Source organism: Lepisma saccharinum, chromosome 5, assembly GCF_977018435.1.
Source record: "Lepisma saccharinum chromosome 5, izLepSacc3.1, whole genome shotgun sequence".
NCBI lineage: Eukaryota > Metazoa > Arthropoda > Insecta > Zygentoma > Lepismatidae > Lepisma > Lepisma saccharinum.
Window position 1 is genome coordinate 9,406,618 of NC_139233.1, and position 26,812 is coordinate 9,433,429.

The 26,812-nt window shown below is 39.9% G+C and overlaps 2 protein-coding genes across 4 annotated transcripts in view; both read left to right on the forward strand.

Moving 5' to 3' along the window:
* LOC145987571 (phospholipid-transporting ATPase ABCA3-like) overlaps positions 1-5,829 on the forward strand; it is a 31,420-nt gene extending 25,591 nt beyond the window's left edge. The window contains exon 9 of the mRNA XM_083121919.1: positions 5,774-5,829. Within this exon, the coding sequence (XP_082978045.1) occupies positions 5,774-5,829 (56 nt within the window). The remainder of the gene's footprint in view (positions 1-5,773) is intronic.
* Positions 5,767-26,812, forward strand: part of LOC145988202 (phospholipid-transporting ATPase ABCA3-like) — a 71,024-nt gene continuing 49,978 nt past the window's right edge. For 2 of the 3 annotated variants that reach the window (XM_083123035.1, XM_083123036.1), the window contains exons 1-5: positions 5,767-5,912; positions 7,920-8,075; positions 20,059-20,130; positions 24,061-24,199; positions 25,133-25,382. In XM_083123035.1, the coding sequence (XP_082979161.1) occupies positions 5,838-5,912; positions 7,920-8,075; positions 20,059-20,130; positions 24,061-24,199; positions 25,133-25,382 (692 nt within the window). In that variant the 5' untranslated portion in view covers positions 5,767-5,837. The remainder of the gene's footprint in view (positions 5,913-7,919; positions 8,076-20,058; positions 20,131-24,060; positions 24,200-25,132; positions 25,383-26,812) is intronic. The other variant, XM_083123037.1, reaches the window with a different exon arrangement.

A 26,812-nucleotide genomic window follows, 5' to 3' on the forward strand; every position in this document is an offset into this window, starting at 1 on the left:
TAAGATCAGAAAAGGAGAGGCTTGAAATACCATAGCTAGACCCCGTTTGCACTGAAAATCCTCGTTGCATATTTTAATTGAATGTGCATGTGTTATCATTTGGTGCCCTTTTTTTTAAAGCAAGATTGCATTTTGTTTAATTTCATTTCCATTTTAATTTTTAAACTGAAACTAACAAATTTGATGGTCATTTCTTGCATTTTACGTCATTTTTTCCCCATTTTTTAGGATATTCTATAGGTCATATACCTATATTTTTTAGGTCATCAACTTCCGCTCCCTACTTATAAATATATTAAATTATGTGGATACCTGATGTGAAACGTACGATGCACGATCAGAGAGTCTGAATGTTGCATTGAAAACTGCAGAGAACAATGACTGACTTATGAACAGTGAAAGGTTTTTCCATGCTCCAATGGGATTTTATTTATAACTATAAATAAACAAGGGAGAAGGTCACAGGTTGGTATGAACTAAATTGTAATCTAAAAGTTTTAATTGAAGAAACAAAACACGTTCGCGGTTAAAAATAGGGCATTCAATTTCAGACACATTACACTAACTGAAAGACTATTTTCAAAATTAATAATATTTGGATAACCGGCAAATCCAAACTTTATGTTAACCACGTAATGCACTTGATAATCAAAGAAACATAATTTTTCTTGTGCATGCCCATTATTTTGTGTCTTGATTGTTGAAATAATACGTTGAAACGAACAGTAGTATGTTTTAGAGTGTGTTTAGAATCTCTTGTGTACTGCATGTAAATACTGAAGTCATTTTAGTATCCTAATCAAATAACAATTATTCAGTGTAATCCTTTAAAAGGAAAGTCTTTGTTTCTTTGCAGCTGTTCATGACAGAAATTCAATTGCAAGACAAGTTACCAAATTAGCAATAGTTCTCTTACATATTTGTGGTATGTGCTTGTCTGCCTTATACCGGACGATGAAGGAAGCAGATATAAAAGATAGACAATTACTGTTCTTGGGTAGCTCGTCCTGCTTTTGTCAGAAAACCTGATCAGCATACTGAACCAAGCCATCACACGAGATACGACTTCAATAATATAATCCCGTTTCTGTGGCCAAATACCTCCAAAAAAAAGGTAGTAAAATTGTCAGTGTGAGGAGACGGAGAAATAATTTCCTTTTATCTTACATTATACTCTGTCTGTATGCCTAGTGTGGTTTGTCTGTCCCAAAGCTGAAGACAAACCTCTGTCTGTTGTAACGCGTGGCATGTTTTCTTCCAGTTTACAAATCACGTAAAATACCTTCGTTCACTTCAGTGTGCTGGTTCTGCAGGCTCAAGGTCATGTCGACTGATAACGAGATAGACCACGTGACTCCGGGGCCAACTGTCAGCACCGAAGACAAGCTATTGCGAGGTTCCTTCTAGTCCTTGACAGAGCGCATGCTCCGTAATTATGTGCAGAAAACCCATGTTTTCTGTGTATAAAATTTACGTATGTTTGGATTGTGTGCTCAAATGTTGCAGTAAACATAACTCCGTGACACACAACAACAATTACAAGCGCTTCAAAGATTAGAAACTTAGCAAGCGTTACTCATAAGACGATTAGATTGTCCGACTGACGGAAGACCAGGTGGTGGGTTGGTAGCGTGTAAGTTTGACACGTAGGAGATACTGGGTTCGATTCCCCTTTGATTGCCTCCAATTTTTTTCTTAACTCGAGCGACTATATATTTGAATTTATTTATTGCGAACATTCTTATTTTATTTGCTGTGCGAATTGTTGAATTTTGTTTTCGAAACGATTACGATAATTTCTTGTGAATAGTATTATATGTAATTCTGGATCATTTTCTCGAAATAAATGTATACTTTTCGCCAGGCATAACATTTTGTTGAGTATGTTTGTAAAATGATGAGATATGTGGAAAAAACTATCGCAAAAAATAATTTTCACAAATAAAATTTAAAACAGTAAAGTAAAGATTTCCACCCAAAAATAAAGTAAAAATGTATTTAACTTTTACTCAAATAAATTATTAAATAAAATGCAATAATTAGTTGCTCGAGTTATATAAAAAAACATAGGGCAATAGAACGGGGATCGAACTCAAAGCCTTCTGTACGTGAAACTTATCCGCTACCACGGGGCCACTTGACCACTTGAAAATCATGTAATAGCTTCGCCTCATCAAGGCACTTGGAACTCATCGAAACCTTCAAGCGCTTTTCCTCGACTTTTTCCTTCTTTTTAAGTCCACTTTATGCACAGTAAGAAAACTGGATCTATAGTTTAAAGTGGGATTTTAACCACTTGGAACCACTAAACCGCGTATCAAACTTTTCCTCTGGAATTGTTGGCTAGCGTGCGATATTACCAATACTCGGTTCGGGCATGGATGTGGGTTTTTGTCCCAATGAGAATACAGATAATATAGAGGAAATTGACATGTGTCACAACTGAGAAAAAGGTGAAGAACGAGGATACTATTAATTTTGAAAATACTCTTTCAGTTAGTGTAATGTGTCTGAAATTGAATGCTCTATTTTTAACCGCGAACGTGTTTTGTTTCTTCAATTAAAACTTTTAGATTACAATTTAGTTCATCATACCCACCTGTGTCCTTCTCCCTTGTTTATTTATAGTTATAAATAAAATCCCATTGGAGCATGGAAAAACCTTTCACTGTTCATAAGTCAGTCATTGTTCTCTGCAGTTTTCAATGCAACATTCAGGCTCTCTGATCGTGCATCGTACGTTTCACATCAGGTATCCACATAATTTAATATATTTATAAGTAGGGAGCGGAAGTTGATGACCTAAAAAATATAGGTATATGACCTATAGAATATCCTAAAAAATGGGGGGAAAATGACGTAAATTGCAAGAAATGACCATCAAATTTGTTAGTTTCAGTTTAAAAATTGAAATGGAAATGAAATTAAACAAAATGCAATCTTGCTTTAAAAAAAAGGGCACCAAATGATAACACATGCACATTCAATTAAAATATGCAACGAGGATTTTCAGTGCAAACGGGGTCTAGCTATGGTATTTCAAGCCTTTCCTTTTCTGATCTTAAATCTGAGTTTGCCCCAGGCGGGCACCTGGTGGTTTACCCCGACACAACAAAGACTGTCACCATTTCAGCATTTCTTTTGCTCGTAAATTGCAATCCTGCGAGATATATATACCTTGGTGAAAAGATTCAAGAATATTACCAAAATTAAAGAAGTGACAAAATATGATGAAACAATATACCGAATATTGCAAAAAATGACGGGTAAATGCCGAAAATCCGGGAAAATGACCTAAAACCTGACAAATGGCAACAAATGAAAAAAAAATGCACTTTAAAATTACCTTTTTTGGGTTCTAGATGAAGTGTAATATTGTGTATATTTAATGGGCATCGTGTCCGAGATGTCAGAAGAAAGATGACATTTCATCAACTTCCGCTCCCTATTTATAAGTTGTATTAAGCGAAATTCTCCATTTTTATTCTTTCCATATATGATATCAGTATCACATTTCAAACAGTTATTAATGGTTTGAATGTCATTTGTTGGGAAAAAAGTTTCGTATTACTTTAGATTCGAACATGCAAACGCAAGTATCAAAGTATTGCTTTAGACAGCACTCATGATTTTGAAACGTGGAAAGGTAATAATTTTACGGGAAACGTGAAAGTTGGTGTGTTTTGACAGACTGTAATTACTGCCATATTAGCACTGACAACTAGGAAGCGTTCTCAATGAACACGTGGCTGCATGTTTTTCGTTAATAAATAACTGCGTTTTTTCAACACATACACAAATACATCGTCGCTTCGAAACATCAAATTTTCATCTTTGATGCTTTCAGATTACCAACATACGAAGTGGCATGCAATTCAAAAGGTTTTGCAGCAACTTCAGTTTTATAAATAAGTTTGGATGAAATTAGACAAAAAAAAAACTTGCCTTCCGCTGGGCTCGAACTCGGGTTGCCCGCATGCTAGTCCGACACGATAACCAACACTCCAAACGAGACAAGAAAAAACTCTTTAGCAAGTAGTCGACTGAAACGCAAGTTAATTTTCAGATTGCTAATTCCCAAGCTATAACATGCCTAGGCAGATGTGTCTTGCATTTTCTGTACTTTTGTTATTTCAGTCGCTTTGGTCTCTCCCTAGGTTAATCACGACAATAATGAGGAATATTTTTTGACAAAGATGATAAACAGACACACAAGAATAATCACCCTCGCAAAAAAAAAAGCCAGAACTCGAGTCTGGAACCTTCGACGCGAGGTGTTTGATTGATTGATTGATTTAATTTATTTTACTTCGCGTTTTGTGCCTCTAGGCTAATTTGCGAAGATGGGGATGAGTGATGAAATGATGAAATTGATGAATGGACATTCACAAACAACCAAGCCCGACCGGGATTCGAACCCGGGACCCTTCGACGCGAGGTGTGTTTCTTGTTCTAACTATATCTGTGTGTTTTCGTTAGATATGAAATGAAGTAAATAAATAAGACAAGTGAGTGTAAGGGACTGGAGAATCGCAGCTACGTAACCATTGAGAAGATATCCATCGCCTAGATAGAGAATCTCTATATCCCATTGCGATAGAGAACTTATTAGAAGAATGAAAATACAGATTAAACGAACAAATTTGATGCGTATCCTTTCGTCAAAATGCCTAGAAAACAATATTACATACTTCTTCACTAATAGAAAAGAATAAAAATAAATGTCCTTGGTGGGGATCGAACCTAGACCTCACTGATGAAAGCTCTGTACGCTAACCAACAGCCTATCGATAGCACCATGCTTTCTTTTTTCCAGTCAGTCTGTTTCCTTCCTCAGCACCTGAAGACGAAAATGCATGTTAATTTCTCTCATAATTGTTTCATTGTCTATTAATAGAAACCACGTATGTCACAAATAGACGCATTCTTTCTGTGAAAAATCCCATGTTTCGCACATCGTGCTTCTCCATTTACTGTTATTTGGACATTCACTTGGAAGTTAAAACTTAGCTTTGTGTGTTTGTTTTCACGTGCATGTGTGTGAGAAGAATGGTGTGAACGTGTGTTCGATGTTTTTCTGGGCATTATTTTCGTTCAAAGCATTAATATAATTGTAAAATATGGAATTTACTGTAATGCAAGGATTGAAAATATAAACCTAGTCCGTCATGTTCATTCCCAAACAACATTAAATAATGGAACGTAACGTGGACCGAGTATTATTCCATGTCGAGAACACGAGACATTACGATCGGCAATCTTCATCTCGTATTTCTCTTTGGCATCACTACTCAATTTACAGAGATGTATACCCGTGACTGGTATACAAGCCGCAAAATTGCAATGCTGTTTGGGTTGTCTAGTCACAAGGCGCTTGGTGGTCAGACATTGATGGCTTGCTTCACTGCTTCTTCAATAGGTTCGTTACAAGCCAGCTGTGTCCAAGACTGTACTATATGTAAAATTCGTATTGCAAACTATGTTTCTAAAAATTGTCCGAAAATGACAGAATTTGAAGTCCGCCAAAATTAAAAAATAAACTAGTTTTTTGCCCGATATCTTGAAACGCTTTAATCAATTTCACTCAAATGCAAACAGGGTACTTCCCCGATGCGAAGTAGAAACTTCATTACGTCGTAATCAAGGAATCCCGTGTTCGATACCCCGTGGAGGCACATTGTAGTTCGGATTCCACTTTATAACCGCGTCTACCTGCATAGATCAGTCTTAATGCCATTGATACATTTTGTTTTCTAGGATTCTACTCCCCCAGCGGAGGGTACGCCCGTGTTAATGGCCATGACGTCGCCACGCACCCTCAGCGCGTGAGACAGAGTATGGGGTATTGTCCGCAGGAAAATCTACAGTACAAGGACTTCACTGCGGAACAACACTTGAAGTTTTTCGCTATGGTAAGAATATTGCTTGTAAAGGACGTTTGATTTCCCGGGCAACCACCAGTCTGTGGCTCCGAGTAGGCCCCTTCAAGGCCGGCCGCGTTCGCCGAGAACGAGATGGCAGCGGTTGCACGGGGAATCAAACACACTGTGCATTTGGGATTATTTTATTTATAGCGCGGTGCTTAACTCCGTTCAGGAAAAATATATGGGCCCTACGGGAAATAAAACAATCTAGAACATTCCATAAGAGTGTGCGAATTAACGGGAGGGGTGCTTCCCCCCAACCGACTCTCACAATAAGGGTACGTTTTCGAGTGTCGGACATAAGCTCAGCGGCAAAAAGCTCACCGGACACAAGCTCACTGCCAGTCTTATATTTGAAGTGCGGACAAAGCTCACCGATAGCGGACATAAGCTCACTTACATATAAAACATATAATTTTATTTATAATTATATTTTTTATATAAAATTATATATTTACAAGATTCCGATATCCTTGTTTTATTGCGATTTCATCATGTTTTTCATGCATTTTGGAGCGATTTTATATATTCCTGATATTACTACGACCCCAAATTTTAACTATGTTTGCCTAACCTAACCTTACCATGAATGGTTTGTGGGGCTATGCGTGAATGGTTTGTGGGGCTACGCGTGCATGGTTCGTGGGGCTACCGGTGCATCGTTCTAGGGGTTTAAGGCTAATTGCGACCAGGAACCGTCAAGAGATTCAAGAGATACCCTCCAGATTCAAGAGATACCGCCCCCCTGTTCGCTAAGGAAATGTGGAACGTGCACGGAGCTACACTTAATGGAGAAGAAAGGACAAACAACTTATGTGAAGGCTGGAAAAAAATGTAGTATTTATTGCATTAACTATTATTTTATAATACAATTGCAGTATTTGTGGTGAGCTTATGTCCGGTGAGCTTATGTCCACGACCCACGTTTTCATCCCTACCAGGCATGAGGTTATCCCCACTGTTTGTCACAAATATGTCTTATTCTTGAAACAAGTACCAAAGTACTTGATACGGTAGGCTCAAAACAGAAAAATATAAGAGGATTTTTATTGCAAGAGGGTATAAGCAGTGCCGGATTAAGGTGGGTGCTATTGATTCTGCAGCATTAGGCCCATTCATGAAACAGGCTCAGATGAAAACAGACGAGAATTTTCCGAAAGCTGAACAGTTTTCTTTTGCTATATTAACGTGAAAATAAATCTTAGAATGAAATTTGGAGCCACAATTTCGGACGCCTAGAGACAGCGTTACTTATTATACAGTTACTATTATTCTTTGCGCTGTGACGTAACAATAACGTCGTTGTGTTTATTGTTCACCGAAAATTTCAAGCATCAGGCCCAATTTCGTCTTAATCCGGCCCTGGGTATAACGCGAAAATATCTGCACCGTCCCAAGAATTCTCTTCATGATTGTCACATTGAACCTTAAACTACAACTAGACAGAATTTCATGTACAATGATAAATAAATAATAATAATAATGTAATTCGAATATTGGTTCTAAATAATTTTTAACATTTTTAAGTAATTCATTGCGGTTGCATTTTGCAACATGTGAATTAGTCATTTCTTGCTCTACATCTAACACAGGTATTGCAAGTTTAATAATAATTTGCAACATTTCCTGCAGTGCAAGAAATTGAAGGTTCATAAAGGGGTATGGAGGTAGGAGGCACCACACATTCTCGATCTCGACCATTCTCATGCAACTTTTGGGTAATCGCGAAGATGAGGTTGTGATGAGATGATGAAATTGATGAAGGGACACTCGCAAAGATCATCCATACCCAGCGGGATCCGAACACGGAACCCCACTGCGTTAACCATTCCGTTATGCAGGTCGGCAGCATTTGATGCGCCTTGGACTGGCGATTATGTGGGTTAAGTGAAAGAGTGCCTTTCTCAGGGGCATGGTGACAACACTGGAGGATCAAAATTTTGTGAACAGACGTAAGCAATGTGTGCCAATATATTTGCTTTCCCGTTTCCGCAGATGAGAGGAGCCCGACGAAAGAAGGCGAATAAAGTGACGCGCTATTGGCTGAAGAAGGTCCAGCTGTATGGCGCCAGAAACAAACTTTCCAGGAAGCTCTCCGGAGGCATGAGAAGAAGGCTGTCGCTAGCCATGGCTTTGATCGCTGGATCAAAGGTGAGTACAATATGTCTTCTCCATAATTAGGTCAAAATTATTTGCAAAGTAAGCAAGTTTTTGACACCTTGTCAACATTAATAGGGAGTTGGATAGCCGTGCTGTACAGCAACGGACACTTCTGCCTGTGTGGCGGAGTGGTTATGACAGCGTGCTACGACGCCAGGGGCCGCGGGTTCGAATACCGGCCTGATTATGGATATCCATTCATCAATTTCATCATCATATTTGTGAGTGCCCACCCATCTTCGCCATTAGCCAAAACTGACACAAAAGTGAATAAATCAATCGATTTATTTATTGGTTTATTGATTGATTTGCTTTATTTTACTTCGCTTTTTGTGCCACTTTTGGCTAATTTGCGAAGATGGGAATAAGTGATGATATGATGAAATTGATGAATGGACGCTCACAAATATCCATGCCAAGTCCGGGATTCGAACACTGGGCCCCTGGCGTCGTAGCGTCGTAGCGCGATGTGCTAACCATTCAGTCACGGGGACTGGCAAATCAATAAATCATTCAATTCATTCACTTTCAATGAAATCGTTACAACCGTGACTGTCCAAGATACCGGCTTCCACGAACGCTTCTAGGTTGTCTAACACATTGTGATCACAGCAGTCTTGGACACGCGAGAAGTTTTTATAAAGAAACAAATTGTCCCGTACCGTCTAAAGCTTAACGCCCATTGAGACGTGGAAAAACCTGGCAACGGAAAATAACATAACTTCTGTTGTCTGCTTTGTTGACAAGAATTAACGTCTAACGGAGTTCTCTGTTTATGTAGTTTTATTTACACCGCTGCCCTACTCCGTATATCCATCTTTCCTTTACAGTTCCAATAAACATTCTCTAAGTTGCCTTTTGCCTCATCACACAGGGAAATGCACTTATCAAGACTTCCAGGAATTCACTCTACGAGCGCACTATTTAGCATAGCGCTAACCCGTCCACGCAAAGGTCCCTAAACATACGGCGCTCAATCTCTGTACGTGCCTCCATCCAGGGACGGCCACTTTCTGACATCTGAGAGCCTGAGAGTATGAGACATGAGATTAACAAGTCGAAACCCGGTATTTATACTCCGACAAACGATCCGCCCCCACCGAGGCAAGGCCCTATGGGTGTGTTTCACCTACGTCACAAACTGTTACATTGTGGGATCGAAGACAAGACTGAGTATCATATGATGAAATTGATTAAGGAACACTCATGCCCAGGCCAGGATTCGAACCCGGGACCCCTGGCATCGTAGCGCGCTGAGGAGGCCGGCACATCCGAAATTGTTAAAGCAAAGAGTGAAATTACTGTTTTTGAGCAACTCAACATTTTAAATTAAACCGCTTGAACAAACCTTAAATGGAAACAGAGACGATAATGGCAGAGACTTGGAAATCTTAGTTAATCTGTATTGAATGTAAATATTTCATGCAGAATCCGAACCACTAAAAAATACGAAAACAAATTGATTCCATGTAGCTGGGTCAAGTAAGTAAACACACGTGAACTAGAGTTGGCCAAAAGTTTAGGCCCCTTTTCATTCCGTTATCGTCCAGTTCATATGGATTACACCGCAAAACTTCGCTTTTTTTCTCTATATCTTTTTCTGTCGACTGCGCAAAGAGCTTGAACACATGAAAATTACGCTATTTCCAGGTGGCACAACATTGTCATGAAAAATTGCGCCAGATGGCACAACATTGTCATTAATCTTATTCAATGTTACCGACATTTTACACAGAACTAACAACAAACGTGCAGTTGGCGCAGGTGTAACGAACGCTACGTGGTGGGTATTTCCTTCCAGACGACAAACAACTTGGCCGCGAACATGGCGGCGGTGCGAATCCTGACGTCACATGAAACACACCTATTGTTACCTTTCAAACAGGGAAGCCGTAACGCCCACTACAGTGAAACGCGCGGAATTGAAGCACGGAATTTCCATGTCAGAAGTCTGCAGGTTATCTTAAGAGGGAGGTGGAGTTTGGCGAAGGTCGCCGTGGAAAGCGCTTAAATTTAACATGGGCTTTTTTGCATTTTGTTGAATATAACGTTTTAGGGCAAAAATTTGCCGGAAAACACGCAGTGGATGTGAACTTAGTTTATGAAACTTTGAGTACATGACACATTTATGCAATTTCAGTTCGTTAAATGTGCACAAATTCCATTATTTTTTTTCAATTTCCCATAAGGAAATACGTAAATAAGCACAGAATGGTTATAGGATTTGTGGGTAGCACCAACGAAAATGGCCATTATGATGCATACTAACGTAATGCTCAATCCTTTTATGACTGAGCTAGGGAGGGCTTTTCTTTCAAAAGTCACTTGCACGGCCCAAAATGATTGTTTAAAAATGTCATGTATTATCGACGGCGAAAGATACGGCCGCTTCAGCCGAATTTCATTCATCATAGTTCGCCACTTGGCCACTAGATGTCTCTGTTCGAAAATTGCCCCAGGGTGACGGGAGGGCTATTTCGCGCGGGTGTTTGAATCCTCTGCACAGCTGGGTTCCGTCCCCTCCTCAGAAGGTCCCGTAGCTGTCACAGCTTGATTTATTGCCTCTTTCCCAGGCAAGAAACCAAGAAAGCAGGAAGGCCATGAGTTTGTGTATGTTTGAGTGTAGAGAAGCAGAGCATATTTACCGTGAATTGGAACCAGTGACAGTAAATTTATCTCGATCCCTACCGCGAAGGACGTATTCAGGGGGGTCCAGGAGTCCCAACCTCCCCCCGAAAGACTTACCAAGTACAAAAATTAATGAGATCATAAAATAACTTCAATTAAGTAATGAAAATAAGGTTGTTGTCTAATCGCAATTTGTTTATTTCCGCAAAAATATTGGAAAGCAATACGACTTTCAATGACAGTACCAAAGAAGATTTATGCAAGAATTATTACTACTTATAATAACATGCAAAATATTACCAGGAATTTTACTTTCGTCAACTGGATCTAACATCATTTTTTCATACTCAACAAATATTATATTCTTTATCTATTTGGCATTAATTTCCTTGCCAGGGCAGTTTCTATTTATTTACAAATTTTGCCGATCTTAACTACACGTAAGCTAGATAATGAATACGTGATGTTATACTGTATCACTGTTGTTATATCGCCTTCTTATCTATTAATGTAATAAAAATACGTATATTAATTAATTTAATATAATTATACTTATTTTAATTTAACATTATTAATATTATTATTTTGAGACATTACGTTAGGACGCCCCTCCGAAATATATATCTCGATACGTGCCTGGTGTTCGATTTGAATAAAATGTAGAAAAGGCGGAGAGGGTGGTAGCGCTTCCTCTTTTTACATTTCGATAGTTTTACCTCACATGTAGTACTTTGTGAGTCAACGGTGCAGATAGGAAATACGTGTACACACACACACACATAATTGATGATTCGCAAAGGAACTTCGTTAAATTCCCATGCTTGTTCCGCTCACAAATCATATCCTCTCCAAATTACAATAGCCTACTATCGTTGTTGCTTACATATATGTGTGTGTGTGTGTGTGGTTCCTAGAACTTCACTATTTCCAAACATAAACTTGATGTGACTCTTACAAAACATTTGTTTTTGGAGTGGAAGGATCATGAAAAGGTCTACTGTTTCTTTGCAAATCTTCAATTAATCTAAAATTTAGTATAAAAACATAATTTTGGCTGACTTTCTAACTTGAGATTTAAAGACAAATTATTAATTTGAATTCTCCATAACAATAACAAAAGTGACATAAAATGTAGAAGGACAAGACTAGTGTTGCCCACGGGACGAGACGGGACAGGCTTTTAAAAATTCGAGACGAGATGAGATTGATCATGTGTCCCGAGACAAACGAATATTTTCGAGACGAGACAGCATTTCACAGCATTTCCACGAGACGAGACAGGCCAAAGTCTCGTCTCGTGGGCAACACTAGACAAGACTCTTGGCTTGGTTGAGAATTACATTAGAGATGTACAGGTTAGGAAAGGGGAGGGAGAATTCAGTCTTCTTCCTTTTCAGCGCGAACCCTGCCTCCTACATTCTACATTCAAAATGTCTTCTTAGTTTCAGATATTTTTGCCTCCCCTATAGCGTAATGGTAAAGATGACCCTCGTAATGTCAAAAAAGCTCCCGAGTTTGGTACCTGGTGGACGCCCAATAGTTCAATCCCACTATAAATGTAGATTAGCCTATCTATACATAAAGAAGACTTACAGAAACTCAAACTCAAGATACTCAAACGACCGGCATAGGGTTGACGGCGCTTGGTGCAGTGAGAGAGCTCCCCTTTGCCAAATCAAAATTAGGAAACAAAAACTCATCTTCAGGGGTTCCCTCACTTTTTCGCCCTTAGATGGCAGCTGCTGATAAGGGATGAGCATTCCACCCCCCCAAAAAAAAATCTGCCTACGGGCCTGCTGTCCTGCATCATGACCGTCCGGTCTAAGGCGTCATGCTTTGGGCTCTCCAGCTACGGGACACGCGCAGGTTCGAGTCTCCTGGAAGAAGCGTAACGACTTTTCTCCTGATATTTCGGCCAGTCAAACTCGCGGCCCGCGGGCCGCATGTAGGCCCCAGCATCCGTTAATGCGGCCCGCCTTGGCCCCACTTAACACTTCATGCTTGAAATTATCTATACATTTGTAGTTATCCCGTTTTCTCTTTTCTCGTGATACAAGACCAGACTCATCCAAACTTCAACACATTGACCAATTTTCCCTACACAGGTATACATTCCATTATAGAGTAGATGTTGTGTCAACTAAGCAAGCTGATGGACATGTTACTTCTGAAGTACGAAAATATCTTGCCAGCTGGGGGAGGGCAGCGTGCATACTTTCTGTGAGTTTGTTTCTTGATTTTCAAGGATTTACCTGGAAGAAAAGTCAGTTTCTGTAAAAGTTTCAGAGAACCATATGGCTTCCCAAACTTCGTGGGAGTAAGAAAAGGACTATAGACGAGGAATGTAGATTTTTCAAGTGAAATGCTTACTTTTGTTGTGAAGTGAATAGTGAAAAGCGTAGAAAATTTGTACCCTGATAAAGTTTATTCATCCAGAAGTATTTCTATATCACGAAATAAATTTGCCAACCTCTGTGGCAGAGTGGTTAGCACAGCCCGTTGCGACACCAGAGGTTGCGGGTTCGAATCCTGGCCTGAGCATGGGTGTTCTTTGTATGTGTCTCTTCATCAATTCCATGATACCATTACTCATCCTCATCGTCGCCAGTAGCCAAACGTGGCAGAAAAGCAACGCTAATAAAAAAAATATAAAAAAAAAATCAGAAATACAGTTGAGGAGAGGATTGATGACTTAGTCAACGAACAATTGAAAGCAAAAATTGTTCGTGGTGTTGCCTTTTCGCTCACAATATGTGAAATTACGAACGTCTGCGAGCTAGCTCGGTTAGCTCCCTTCATTCGTGGATGCGATTCTCATCTCGATATGACAGTAAAACTACTTGAATGATTCCTCCCCGTGACACAAGAGCTGATATTTTGAAGGAAGTGGAGGCCATTTTGCAAAGTTACAGTCTTCCGTTATATTAAAACTTTTTTAATAAAGTTATAATTTGTCCTTCTCAACTTCTCAGGAATACCAGGTATGGCAGGAATATTTGTCCACAGTAAAAATACTACGTGATGAATTTGGAAACAGGTTTCAAGACTTCAGAGGGTGCGAAGGGCAATATACTTGTTCTGCTCTGCTCCCTTTTCTTTTGATGATGTGTGTGCAAGTCCTGCGTTCGAATGGAACTTATTGAATTGCAGTGCAACTCGTATTGAAAAATAAATGTCGCGAGGTGGGTTATCCTTGATTTTTCTCATATCTCCCATAGCAGTATCCTCGAATAAGCTATTTTGCTGTAGAAATTTTATTAATTTTGCTTTCACTTGCCTTGGTGAAAAGTTGTTTTCCATAATGAAGATTAATGAAACAGCCTTGCCGAATGATCAAGAATGACTGACAAAATATTTGTTGTCTGCATTAAGAGTTTCATGCTCACAAAAAAACTTATTGCAGACTTTTGAGAAGCTTGTTAAAAAAAACTGTCAAATCTGTGCGAAACGAAACTATAATTGCACACAAACAGTTTCTTGCAAAAAATTTTGCACAATTGTAACCAGTTTATACTCGAAAGTAACATGTAAAATACTATAACCATGAGAAAATATGGGGGGAGGTCTATATATAATTTACATATCGATGCTGCAATAATAATCACTGGAATCCCGGCACCGTTGGGTCGAACCACTTACTTCTGGACTTCAAGGTGTTGGGGTTCTAGATGTGTGACCCGGAAAGTTTTGGCATTATCGTTATGCGGCCCTACTCACGAATTGAGTTTGACATGGCTGGTCTATAGGACCTGTTGAGGAGATTGGGGAAACCTTCAACAACGATTGGGGGGTTCGTCGTGCTGACCACACGTCACCCTGTAACTGATTGGTGTGCGAGTGAGGCCGGCCCTTGTGAGTGAGTAGGCCCTTGCCTTCACGGGCTGTTGCGCCACGGGTTTACTTACGTATATTGGCGTAAGGTGTGGTCTTACAGCGGCTCGACCTCTCCTCGAAATTCTGTCAATTTATTTTGACCAATTCACTGGGGATTCTTTAAGAGTACTTTGTAACACGTATAGTGCTCATCTCGAAGATCATACTATCGTTACTTGGACTGAAATTTCAGTTTGAAACCAATCAATCGAATCCAGGCCTGGGCATGGGGGGGGGGGTGTTCTTTCATCAATTTCATATCATCACTCATTCCCTCCCATCTTCGCGAATAGTAAGAAGTGGCAGAAAGGCGAAGTAAAATAGACCAAACAGATCAACCTCGGCCGATTATATCTGCTGTGAACTCAACGATGAGAACTGCACAAAGGGACTTGAAGATTATAAGAAAGGAAACTGTGGCCGAGCGCGCTCAGCAGTTGACCGAAGGTCTGACCATGGAAGGTTCCACGTTCCAGCCGTGGCATCAGCCTGGACATAGAGTGTTAGAGTGTAAAACAGAGAGTGAGAGAGAGAGAGAGTGAGTGAGTGAGTGAGTGCATGCGTGCGTGTCTTCATTCATCCTCCTCGTCGCTAATTGTCAAGTGTAGCAGAAGCAGAAAATAAAATACAAATACAGACGTGTCAAACGTGTAATTTTCAACTACGAAAATGTATAATTAGAAACATATGCAGAGGATAAACACTGTATGAAATTAACAATATATTATTCACGCAAGATGGTATATTTCCTCTGCTTTACATACATATAAAATTTAATACACTAAAGCATGCAAGAAATATCCATTTCTCATTCAAGCAGAGGAACTTAGTGCTAGCTGTCAATGACAGAGCTATTGCTTGTTATTTATTCAGTTTATTTTCTCTTTAGGAAAAAAGTTCCTGTACCTTCATAAGCATGGGAGTCCGGAAGGGAGGGCAAGAGGGGCCATGTCCCCCCTACGGGAGAATGAATGTCCACATAATAATTATATATATATCTTTCACAGATAATTTAATTTCCATCACAGTAATTTATGTTACTCATTATAATTGTGTTTAAGGAGCGTGATAATTTCAGACTGAAATAATGTTATTTTGAGCGGGCATCACTATCATGGGGAAAATCTGCCTTCTTTGCCCCCCCCCCCCCCGCGCCCTGGAAAAGATCCTGCGGACGTCTATGTTCATAAGATAGTTTACTGTGGTGCAAAAAGGATTTTAAACTCGTCGCGATTAGCCAAAAGTGACGGGAAAGCGACGCTAAATAACAAAAATCAACTCAAATCAGTAAAGAAGATTTATGTCGAGTTAACAACTATTGAAAAATACTGTAAAATATATTCACTCATGATAGTAATGGAGAGGTGCGTATTATCAATTGAAAAAAATGGGGAGGTGGGGATTATAAGTTGCCAGGGCACGGATGTTCTTTGCGAGTATCCCTTCATCAATTCCATGTAATCACCATTTTATGTCGTGATTAGCCAAAAGTGACAGAAAGCGACGAAAAATAATCAACCAATCAATCAACGTATCTACACTCTCGGTGGTGTTACATTTCAATTGTTCGGATTCCAGTAAACATTCCATCTTGACGTCATCCGTAAGACTGCCATTGTGACCGTAATACTTGTAGTTATTTCGGAGCAAGATGACCAGATATGATACGTGACTTATCCTGAGGGGTGCGAAAGCCAAAGCTAAAAACTAAACACAGTCCATAATTACCATAGCATCAGGTCTTACAAGATATATACATACAGGTGAGTCACTATTCTGTGACATCATCAGTAATAGGTCTTAATATTAACTAACACAAAAATCACGCAGCAAATTAAAGGTATTACGAATAACATTAAAAATATTTCTAGAATTTAAAAGAGCAATAAACATTTGTGCAACGAGAAAGGAAATTAACAACAATAAATATTAGTTCGAGGGAAAGCACGTGTCATAATGATACAAAATGATAACATGTAGAAAGTTTCAAGTACGTTTGAGCTGTTTTTAAGATGGGTAATACATAAACTGTAAGTTCAATGTTTACCTATTCGTTACCTTACATCATTGCTACTACTGTAGTTGTACATTTTGTTCCATTGGTTTGTCTTTCGCCTCTTCTGATTATCTTTAGGTCATTCCACATATCCGAGACTTTTTCCTTTAAATTCGAAATAGTCTCGCTCCCGTCCATCTCGAATTATTATCAGCACTGTTCGTAGTAGTTAAAATAATAACTGTTACTATTTTTTGTACTTATTACTATTAGATACAAATTTTGTATCAACACGAAACCCCCTACAAAAAAGAAAAAATGGCGACTAGTATGCCTCTGCCTTGTTATCACTGCCACTGGTATGCTATACATTTACACAGCGTACTTTCAATTAGTTATTCTTACTTGATTCGTCGTTACTTTCAACTGATAATCTCTACCTCCTTCTTTACTATCAATTTATAATCTCAACCGCACAAAGAGAAATTCCACATAATTATAGCAGCCACTGTAATCAACAACATTTATTCAATCCAAATCTCATTTGTGAAGGTCCTGACTGTTTGCCGTTGCCACTTCCCTTGCAGTGAATATTTTGCCAGTGGAGAAATCTTGAAAGAAGCTTGTAATATACTGAGAAATTCATTTTCAGGGGTTCTATTCCCCACTTTTTCGCCCTTAGATGGCAGCTGCTGATAAGGGATGAGCCTTCCCCCCGAAATAAAATTCTGGCTACGGCCCTGCTGTTCTGCATCGTGACTGTATGGTCGGATGCATCATGGTTTGAGCTCCGTCTACGGGACGCGCGCAGGTTCGAGTCTCTTAGGGGAAACGTATCAACTTTTCTCCTGAGATTTCGGCCTGTGTATAGGGCCGGTTGCCACCCACCATCGTGAGGAGATTGGGAAGCTATGAATGAGTCACGGAAACGTACAACAAAGATTAGGGGTTCGTCGTGCTGACCGCACATAACTGGTTGGACTGGAAGTGAGGCCTACAGTCGGTAGGTGGGCTCTGGCCCTCAGGGGCTGTAGCACCACGGGTTTACTTACGTATATTGGCGTAACCAAGTGTGGGTCCACAGAGGCTCGGCCTCTCGAAATTCTGTCACTTTATTTTGACCAATTCACTGGGATTTTTTTAAGAGTACTTTGTAACACGTATAGTGCTGATCTTGAAGATCATACTATAATTAGTTGGACTGAAATTTCACTTGGCAAGCAATCAATTAACATTGGGAAAAATCACAATAGGAGAGAGCAACTAATGTGATGCAGGAACTGGTCATATGTTTCCACAGGGGATTCCCATCATCACTGAGAGTTTGTCCCCACCCTTGGCCGATTAGCCGGCACCGTGGCGGAGTATTTATCTCATTTCGCTACGACGCCAGTGGTCCCGGGTTCGAATCCGGTCTGGGCATACGTGTCCTTCGTGAGCGTCTCTTCATCGATTACATCATATCATCATTAGCCAAGAGTGGCAGAAAGGCGAAGTAAAATAAACAAAATCAATCAATCTTGGCCGATTAAAGCTGCTGTGAACTCCAACGATGAGAACTGTGCAAAGGGACTTAATTCAGATCATAACAAAGAAAACTACTTCATCAAAGTGTATGTTCAATATTATACTATTGTTTCCTGACATCTTTGTTACTACTGTACATTTTGTTACATTGTTTTGTCCGTCTTTCTCCTTTTCAGTTTTTCCATATGTTATTACGCATGTCCACGTTTCCCCTTTTTAAATTCCAGGTAGTTTCGCTCCTGCCCATCTCTAATAGGGACTCGATTCGTTAATAGTTGAAATAATAATTGTTACTAATTCTTGCCTTATTATTATTATTATTATTATATTGATTTTGTATAAAAAAACACCCCCTTCAAAGAAAAATACTTTCTTTCAACTGATATTCTCTACCGCCTTCTTTACTCTCAATTGATAAAATTCCAACCTCAACAAGAAAATTCAACATAATTATAGTAGCCACTGTAATCAACCAAATTTATTCAATCAAAACTTTAGTCATGAATGTTCTGTCTCTGGAGCCTGCCACTCGTCTCGCTCCATGCAAGAGTCAGCCAGCAAGCAGAGAAATGAGAATTGCTTTGCCAGTGGAGAAATTTTAGCCTCCGAAACCAGAATTAAAAGAAACAGGTGGGTGTCCTTTTCCTGGAAACCTCACTGCGGGAGTCGCGCGGAGGGGAGGGGGTGGTGAAGGAAGGAAGGTTCTCTGGCCTCAGGCTTAGGACAGCCGAAAAGAATTCCTAGTCCTCTGATATGTCGCTAGGTGTCTCTGTATCGCATCGGGCCAGGAAACTACTTTCATGCCAACCTCCAGCCCACTCTTAAAGATGAACGCCCACTGAGGCGCCGGAAACGCGTCAGTTGCGTTCTGTTTCCGCGTTTCTCAGCGGGCGTCAAAACTTAAAACGTCAGGCTTTGGGCTCGAGCTACGGCAAGCGCGCTGTTTTCAGTCTCCTGGGAGGAATCGTAACAACTTCGGGAAGTACGAATGGGAACGTTCCGGTCATGGAAAATCTGCAACAACGACTGGGGGGTCGCCGTACTGACCACAGTTGCATGATCTCCGACCTCTACTGAGGCATGTGGTTGGTAGGCGCTGCCCCTCAAAGGATGTGACGCTACAGGTTACTTTACCTTCAAAAGTTGATCAATAACTGAAGGAAAATTTTACGATTTCAGGCTAACGTTAAACTTAAATTTCGGTTTATATAAGGTTAAGTCTGCGAAACCAAGTAGGTATTAATCAAAATTTAATTTTTGATAACAACTCGTTTGAATCAGTTTCCAAATTCAAGTACTTAGGAGTAATACTAACAAATGAAAATGATATTAAAGAGGAAACAAAAAGCAGGCTTAATTCAAGAAATGCATATGCCTTTTCTCTTCATAAGCCTTTATTTTCTCGTGTAATATCTAAGAAACTAAAAGTTAAAATATACAAAACAAAAATTTTGCCTGTAGTATTATATGGATGCGAAACGTGGTCCCTTACATTAAAAGCAGAACATAAATTAAGAGTATTTGAAAATAATATCCTTAGAAAAGTATTTAGACCTAAAAGGGATGAGGAGACAGGAGAGTGAAGAAGGTTACATAATTTAGATCTATATAATTTGTATTCATGTCCAGATATTATTAGAATAATTAAATCAAGAAGACTTAGGTGGGCAGGCCATGTTGCACGAATGGGAAAGGAAAGCAGAGTTTACAGCATTCTTGATGGGAAACCTGATGGTAAGAGACCTACAGGAAGGCCAAGGCGAAGATGGAGGGATAACGTTGAGATGGATCTAAAGGAAATCGGTAAGGATGGAAGAGAGTGGATTGATCTTGCTGAGGATAGGGACAGATGGAAAGTTTGTGGTGTTAGGGTTTAAGAAGGCTAGAGAGTTAGTTAGTTAGTTATAAGGGCAAGTCTATTTGCTAAGCCAGTTTCCTTTCTAATTTCAGCTACTGGTTCTTGATGAGCCCAGCTCTGGGTTGGACCCCGAGATTAGACGTGACATTTGGGACGTTCTGTTGGTATGATTATAATATTAAATGTGGATAAATACTTTTTAAAGACAAAGTAGTTTATAGAAAATGGGGACAGTAACGTAACGTTCCTCGTGCATGGCTCAACCCGCCGAGAAGCCATCAAAGTTAAGCAAGTCCAGCCATCTAGAGAGCCATTGGACGAGAATAGGGTAAATGAGATAATAATTTCCTGTTCTCTCCAAATAGAAAATATATTATGAGTTTAGAGAATATAATATTTCTGCAAATTATATTTCCTTAACGACGTGTTGTCAAAGCTAATCATTGAGGTATGAACAGTAAGAATAAATTAGCAAATCTCCATTATATTACAACACTTAACCATGAGTTAAGTATCCATTTTTTGGACTTGTTTATGTCATAAATATTGTTTTTCTTTAATGCCCGATAAAATAGCCATCTGTCCACCATGTACTACTGATAGCACTCCATGCGGCCACATAAAAGCAAACAACAGTTGTACGAGCGTTGTACAAGTTCAATCAGGGATGTATAGTGGAACCACAAAGTCTGCAACCTCTGATTTGTATATTTGTATAACGAGCTAATGTAAACGAAAAACTTTCCGTTTAGCTACTAAACATTAAATTCTTCGAACGGCAGCGTCTTGCATAGCTATCAAATGATTTGAGGGGGTTACAATTCGGATCAAAGGATTATGGGGTCACTGTGTCCCTTTCCAACATTTTGCAGGTAAACAATGTACCCTTGTACGACCCCCTTCTCCTGCCACTGACCAGTACTACTGAATGGAGGAGACACAATGCACACAAACATAACGTAGTATTGGTTGTCCAGCGAAAATAATAGACTGTTGGGTATATGAGAACAGCGTTGCCGCTTGCCGCAGGGGCGAGTAACGGACCTGCTGGCAGTGAAAGTACAAGACCAAACAAACGTGCGTTGCGCTTGAATCGCGGGTACGTACTAGGGATGGCCAAACGGATCCGGATCCGAAAAATCCGGATCCATTCTGATCCGGATCCGAAAAATCCGGATCACGGTTCCGAAAGTTACGGATCTGGATCCGGTTCCGAGAGTTCCGGATCCGGGTCTGAAAGTTTCGGATCTGGATCCGGATCCGAGAGTTCCGGATCCGGGTCCGAAAGATTCGGATCTGGATCCGGATCCGAAAATCCGGATCCGGATCCGAGAGTTTCGTATCTCAATCCCATTATAATATTACCACACCTTAAACGGTATTATGATCTTCGATTACAAAGAATTTTTCGTTAATCCTACAAAAATTTTTTTCAAGTGTTGTTCCTAAAATACTTTGCTACGCATCGGCTAACACACTCGTGTACAAAAATAATCTTACTTGTTTAACATAAAATGTTAGAGGTGATTTTGTAAATGCCATTGAAACGAATATGTATTCATTCGAATGTATTGGAAATGAAAACACACATAAATGTGAGACATTTCATTCCAGGATGAAACCTTTAACACATATAACAAGATAGAAATGTTATACAAAAATTATACAATTGTTCTACAGTTACAGTTCTACAAATTAAAATAAAACATTATAATATATGCAGTGTTAAATAATTACAAAGTGTAAGACTAACAAGGGAGGTTATCTAAGTATCCCCCTCCGATTTCCATGAAACTTGGCAGTATAGTGGGGCCCAAAGGAAGAATTACGTGTTTTTTGTTTCAGCTAAAAATCGGGTTTAGGGGGCAAAATCCCCTCAAATGTCAAGATGAGGACAAATTGAAGTGAGGATCTGACCCCTGTGTCCCCCTCCGATTTTCATGAAACTTGGCAGGTGTATAGAAGGGCCCAAAGAAGAAATAAGTGTTTTTTTTTTGTTTCGGCTAAAAAACTGTTTTAGGGGGCAAAACCCGCCTCAAATGTAACGATGAGGACAAATTGACGTGAGGATCATCTGACCCCTGTGTCACCCCCTCCGATTCTCATGAAATTTGACAGGTGTATAGAGAGGCCCTATGCCCCCTGTTTCTTCCTATGCCATATGTACGTGGTTTCGGGGTCAGATCCCCACTTTAGTTTCTCCTCATCTTGACATTTGAGGGGGGGGGGGGAATGAAAACACACATAAATGTGAGACATTCCATTCCAGGATGAAACCTTTAACACATATAACAAGATAGAAATGTTATACAAAAATTATACAATTGTTCTACAGTTACAGTTCTACAAATTAAAATAAAAAAGTTCTGGATCTGGCGATCCCTACTATACACCTGCCACGTTTCATGGAAATCGGAGGGGAACACAGCAGTCAGATCTCCACTTCAATTTGTCCTCATCTTGACATTTGAGAGGTGGTTGCCCCCTAGAACAATTTTTTTGTCGAAACAAAAAAACACGTATTTCTTCATTTGGGCCCTGCAAGTTTCATGGAAATCGGAGGGAGAGACTTAGACCTCCCTTGTAAGTGTATTAATTAATTACAAATCGCGCACGCGCGCACACACGTGTGTATGTATATTATATATATATATGTATATTAGCAGGTAACAATATGTTATAAGCACATTCTTACTTTCAAAAGCGCATGTGGGATGGCAAAACGGATCCGGATCCGAAAATTCCGGATCCGAATCCAAAAGTACCGGATCCGGATCTGAAAATTCCGGATCCGCGGATCCGGATCCGAAAATTTGTTTTGCAGTTGTAATTGTCTTGTCTTTCCATTCATAATTGACTGAGGTTCCGGTGTTCACCCAGGATTCATCAGTGTAAACAATATTTCTATTTTCACGCCTAAACTTCCTAATCTCTCTTAAATATTTATGGCGAAGAGAAATTAAATCTTCTCTTTCCATTAACATGGATTTGTTGCCCCTTTTCTCATACGAGAAGCCAAGTTCTTTGAGAAAGACATGAAACGTTGATCTTTTAAAATTCGGTAATGTGGAGTCAGAATTAACAGCAACAAGAACAGAATTAAGTGTTGGTGGTTTGTTTTTTAAAAAAGAATTCGTGAACTTTACGTCGCACAGCACTTCTGACAAAATCATTATATTTTACATTTCTACTTGTAATTGGCGATCTTTTCCTGGGTCGTTTCTTACCTGGTGTTTCAAGAGGACCTTGAGAAACCTCGCCCCGAATTTTATACACAGTAGCCCGAGAAACTCCAGTTGCTTTCGCCGTCTCGCTGGCTAACCAACTTACACTGCGATCCGGATTTTTCTGTTTTAATTAAACAAAAATATTCATTACTATTTGCCTTTCTTTACTTTTGAGAACCTCACCACGCCTTCTCTTCTTTACGCTACTTTCGCTCATATTTCAGTATTAAAACCAACGGTTTTTTACAGCACAACACAACACAACTCAAAGCACAGATCCGCCACAGTCATTCCTCGTCGAAACCAACGGTCAGTCACCCTCTCCTTTCCTGAAATTTTGTCTACCGCGGTACTGGCTGAGGGGGTGGGGTGGAAAGCAGTCGACAACGCTGGGCTCGCCGTTCCCCTCCGTTCACGTACCCCTGCACAAACAAAATTAAAAACACGCGCTGCTGGAAGGAACTGTTTCTGGTCTGAAAGCTTAACCAGTTTCAGAATAGGGTTTTGCATTCGAAAGAAAAGCAAATGTGTGTTGACCTTTGCGCTCAGTAGTGAAAACAATATTTAAAAAGAGGGGGGATTTAGGGAAAGTAAAAGCCCATTTGAAGCAACAGTCTATTCTTTTCGCTGGACAATCTATACCAAAACACAGACGTCAGCCCGTATAAGACCGAACCAACGGACTCACCCCAGTTACTTCATGTGACACTGAGCATGGCGCAATACTCCTTCTGACACACAATTGTATTTTAAGCAAGACTGCAAATCGAGCATTCTTTTCAGTTTAAATACATGCAGTGACTTTTTATAAGCTCACTGTACCGAAAGCCTGTTTCCGAATAGTGATCTTCAATGTATTTTATACAGATGCAGCGAGGAAGGAAGACGATTCTAATAACAACTCATTTCATGGAGGAAGCAGAAGCCTTGGCCGACAGAATAGGCATCATGGCCGGAGGGCAACTTGTGTGCTATGGAACGCCTTCGTTTCTGAAGAAACTGTATAGTAAGCAATGATTACTATTCTTTACGTACATTTTTGGAAATACAGAATTTCATGTAAGTGTAACTAGAACGCTTTAACCTGCAGATTTCTTCTACTGAATCCTGCTAACTTACCTATTGCCCGGCCAGCATACACAGAGTCGTATCGTGGAGATTAAACGGATTATTATCCTCTGCTGGAGGAAGAGGACTTTACTCGAGCGCCAGATAGTTCTCATATACGACGCTAGATAGCGTAACGCTCGAACAGGCAAAAAATCATTTTCCCTAGCATTTTTCTTAACGTTTATGCCATGACCAAAATGCTACCGTGTAAAGTGAAAAATCTTATGGCATACCATGGCATTTCTCAAGGATAGAACCGACTCTGTTTCCGTAGTATTTTTCGTAGCATAAGCAATCAGAAGGGACATCTGGTCACGAGTGGATCTCGTACAATGGCGGCCGCTTGAGATGTAAACAACGTATCGCTTCACATTTTTAAAAGACGATAACTCTTCAACCGAGAAGAATAACGTTTTCTGTGAAAAGGTGTTACTTACAAATCAATGGCACTGCTTAAATACATACTTTATAGCGTTTACTGTACACATATGGAACAATATTTTAGCTATTTCAGTTGTAAACACGGTGAACTCACCATAGATGATGTAACTTTATGGGCCTTTCGTGCTGTATATATTATACATTGTAATCGCAAAATCTTACCGAAATGTTACATGAAATGCTTCGGTGTAAAGAACCACCTGATATAAGATTTTTCGTAGGATTTATACTAGCAAAAATGTTAAAGGAAATGCTTTCGTCTATAGCGGGCGGGCCTTATACACTCGAAGCCCAGTAGCTATGTGAACACGTATAAATGTAATTTGTCTGTGGTGGTGTGCCTATCAAACATGGACCGTGAAGTGAAACTTTTTTTTGTTGCTTTCAGAATCCGGGTATCACTTAATAATCACCAGAGGTCCTTCGGTCGATGTTCCACACCTGTCGACCGCTATCGAGAATATTGTTGCAGGCTCGCTGTTGAAGGAAGAGACAGAGACTCGCCTCGGCTACATTCTACCTATCGAACAATCAGGCAAGTTCCCCGACCTCTTCGATTTTTTGGAGACCAACAAATCGACGCTAGGATATAAAGATTTGGGAGTTTCCGTCACAACCATGGAAGACATTTTTATAAGGTACGGTTCGATGTAAGGGAGCAATTTGGGTGGTGAGAATTTAGCGAAATTGTGCGTTTGTGTTAAAGAGAGTCCCACAGTGTCACCGCACAGAACCTCAAGCGTTCACAGTCCTCACGCTTCTGAAATAATTGATAACCATTTAATCATTAATTCCTTGTGCAAGCGTGATAACCATGGAATGAATTTATATGTAAATACATATTTATGTATGAAGCTGCAATTGGTTATATTTTGTATTATCTTTGCACATCATGGCATGTAGACTCGAAAAATTCAGTTGTAATTTTCCATATTCGTACATATGTTAGGTTTTGACTCATATTTTAGTTAGTTTTACATATTATTTCCAAATTTTAGAACATTTATCAACATATACTCCATATTCGCGCAATAACTACATGTGCCCGTGTGACCGAAAGAGTTGGTTACGACTAACTGACAAAGTCCGAAGCGACGTTAAACGAACGAAAGTTTACGACCTTTTTTATACCCTCCAATTGCGAAAATTACAAGTTTTCTGTCATCCGAACAATAATGTTTTATTTTTAATTTTACACCTCACAACTGTTTGCTTTTACTATTATAAATTGTTTATTTACAATTGTTGCCAACAATAGAGAATGAGGGCTCAAGCATCGAATCCTGCTTAATACAAACTTTTTTTGGCAACGTTGGAAGAGAGTCCCAAGTCGAGCAGCCCATGGCTAACTCCACCCTCGCTAATAGTTGCGCGCCAGAGAGCAGCGCCAGAAGCAACAATTTTGTGGCACGCGTACGGGATTCGCTTCTGGTTTCTCTTCAAGACAGTCACGACAGCAGCGCCAGAAGCAACGATTTTGTGACACACGTACTCGATTCGCTTCTGGTTTCTCTTCAAGACAAATCACTACAGCAGCGCCAGAAGCAGCGATTTTGTGACACACGTACGGAATTCGCTTCTGGTTTCTCTTCAAGACAGTCACTACAGCAGTACAAGAAGCAACGATTTTGTGACAAACGTACGGGATTCACTTCTGGTTTCTCTTCAAGACAGTCACTACAGCAGCGCCAGAAGCAACGATTTTGTGGCACACGTACTCGATTCGCTTCTGGTTTTTCTTCAAGACAGTCACTACAGCAGCGCCAGAGGCAACGATTTTCTGGCACACGTACGGGATTCGCTTCTGGTTTCTCTTCAAGACAGTCACTACAGCAGTACAAGAAGCAACGATTTTGTGACAAACGTACGGGATTCGCTTCTGGTTTCTCTTCAAGACAGTCACTACAGCAGCGCCAGAAGCAGCGATTTTGTGACACACGTACGGAATTCGCTTCTGGTTTCTCTTCAAGACAGTCACTACAGCAGTACAAGAAGCAACGATTTTGTGACAAACGTACGGGATTCACTTCTGGTTTCTCTTCAAGACAGTCACTACAGCAGCGCCAGA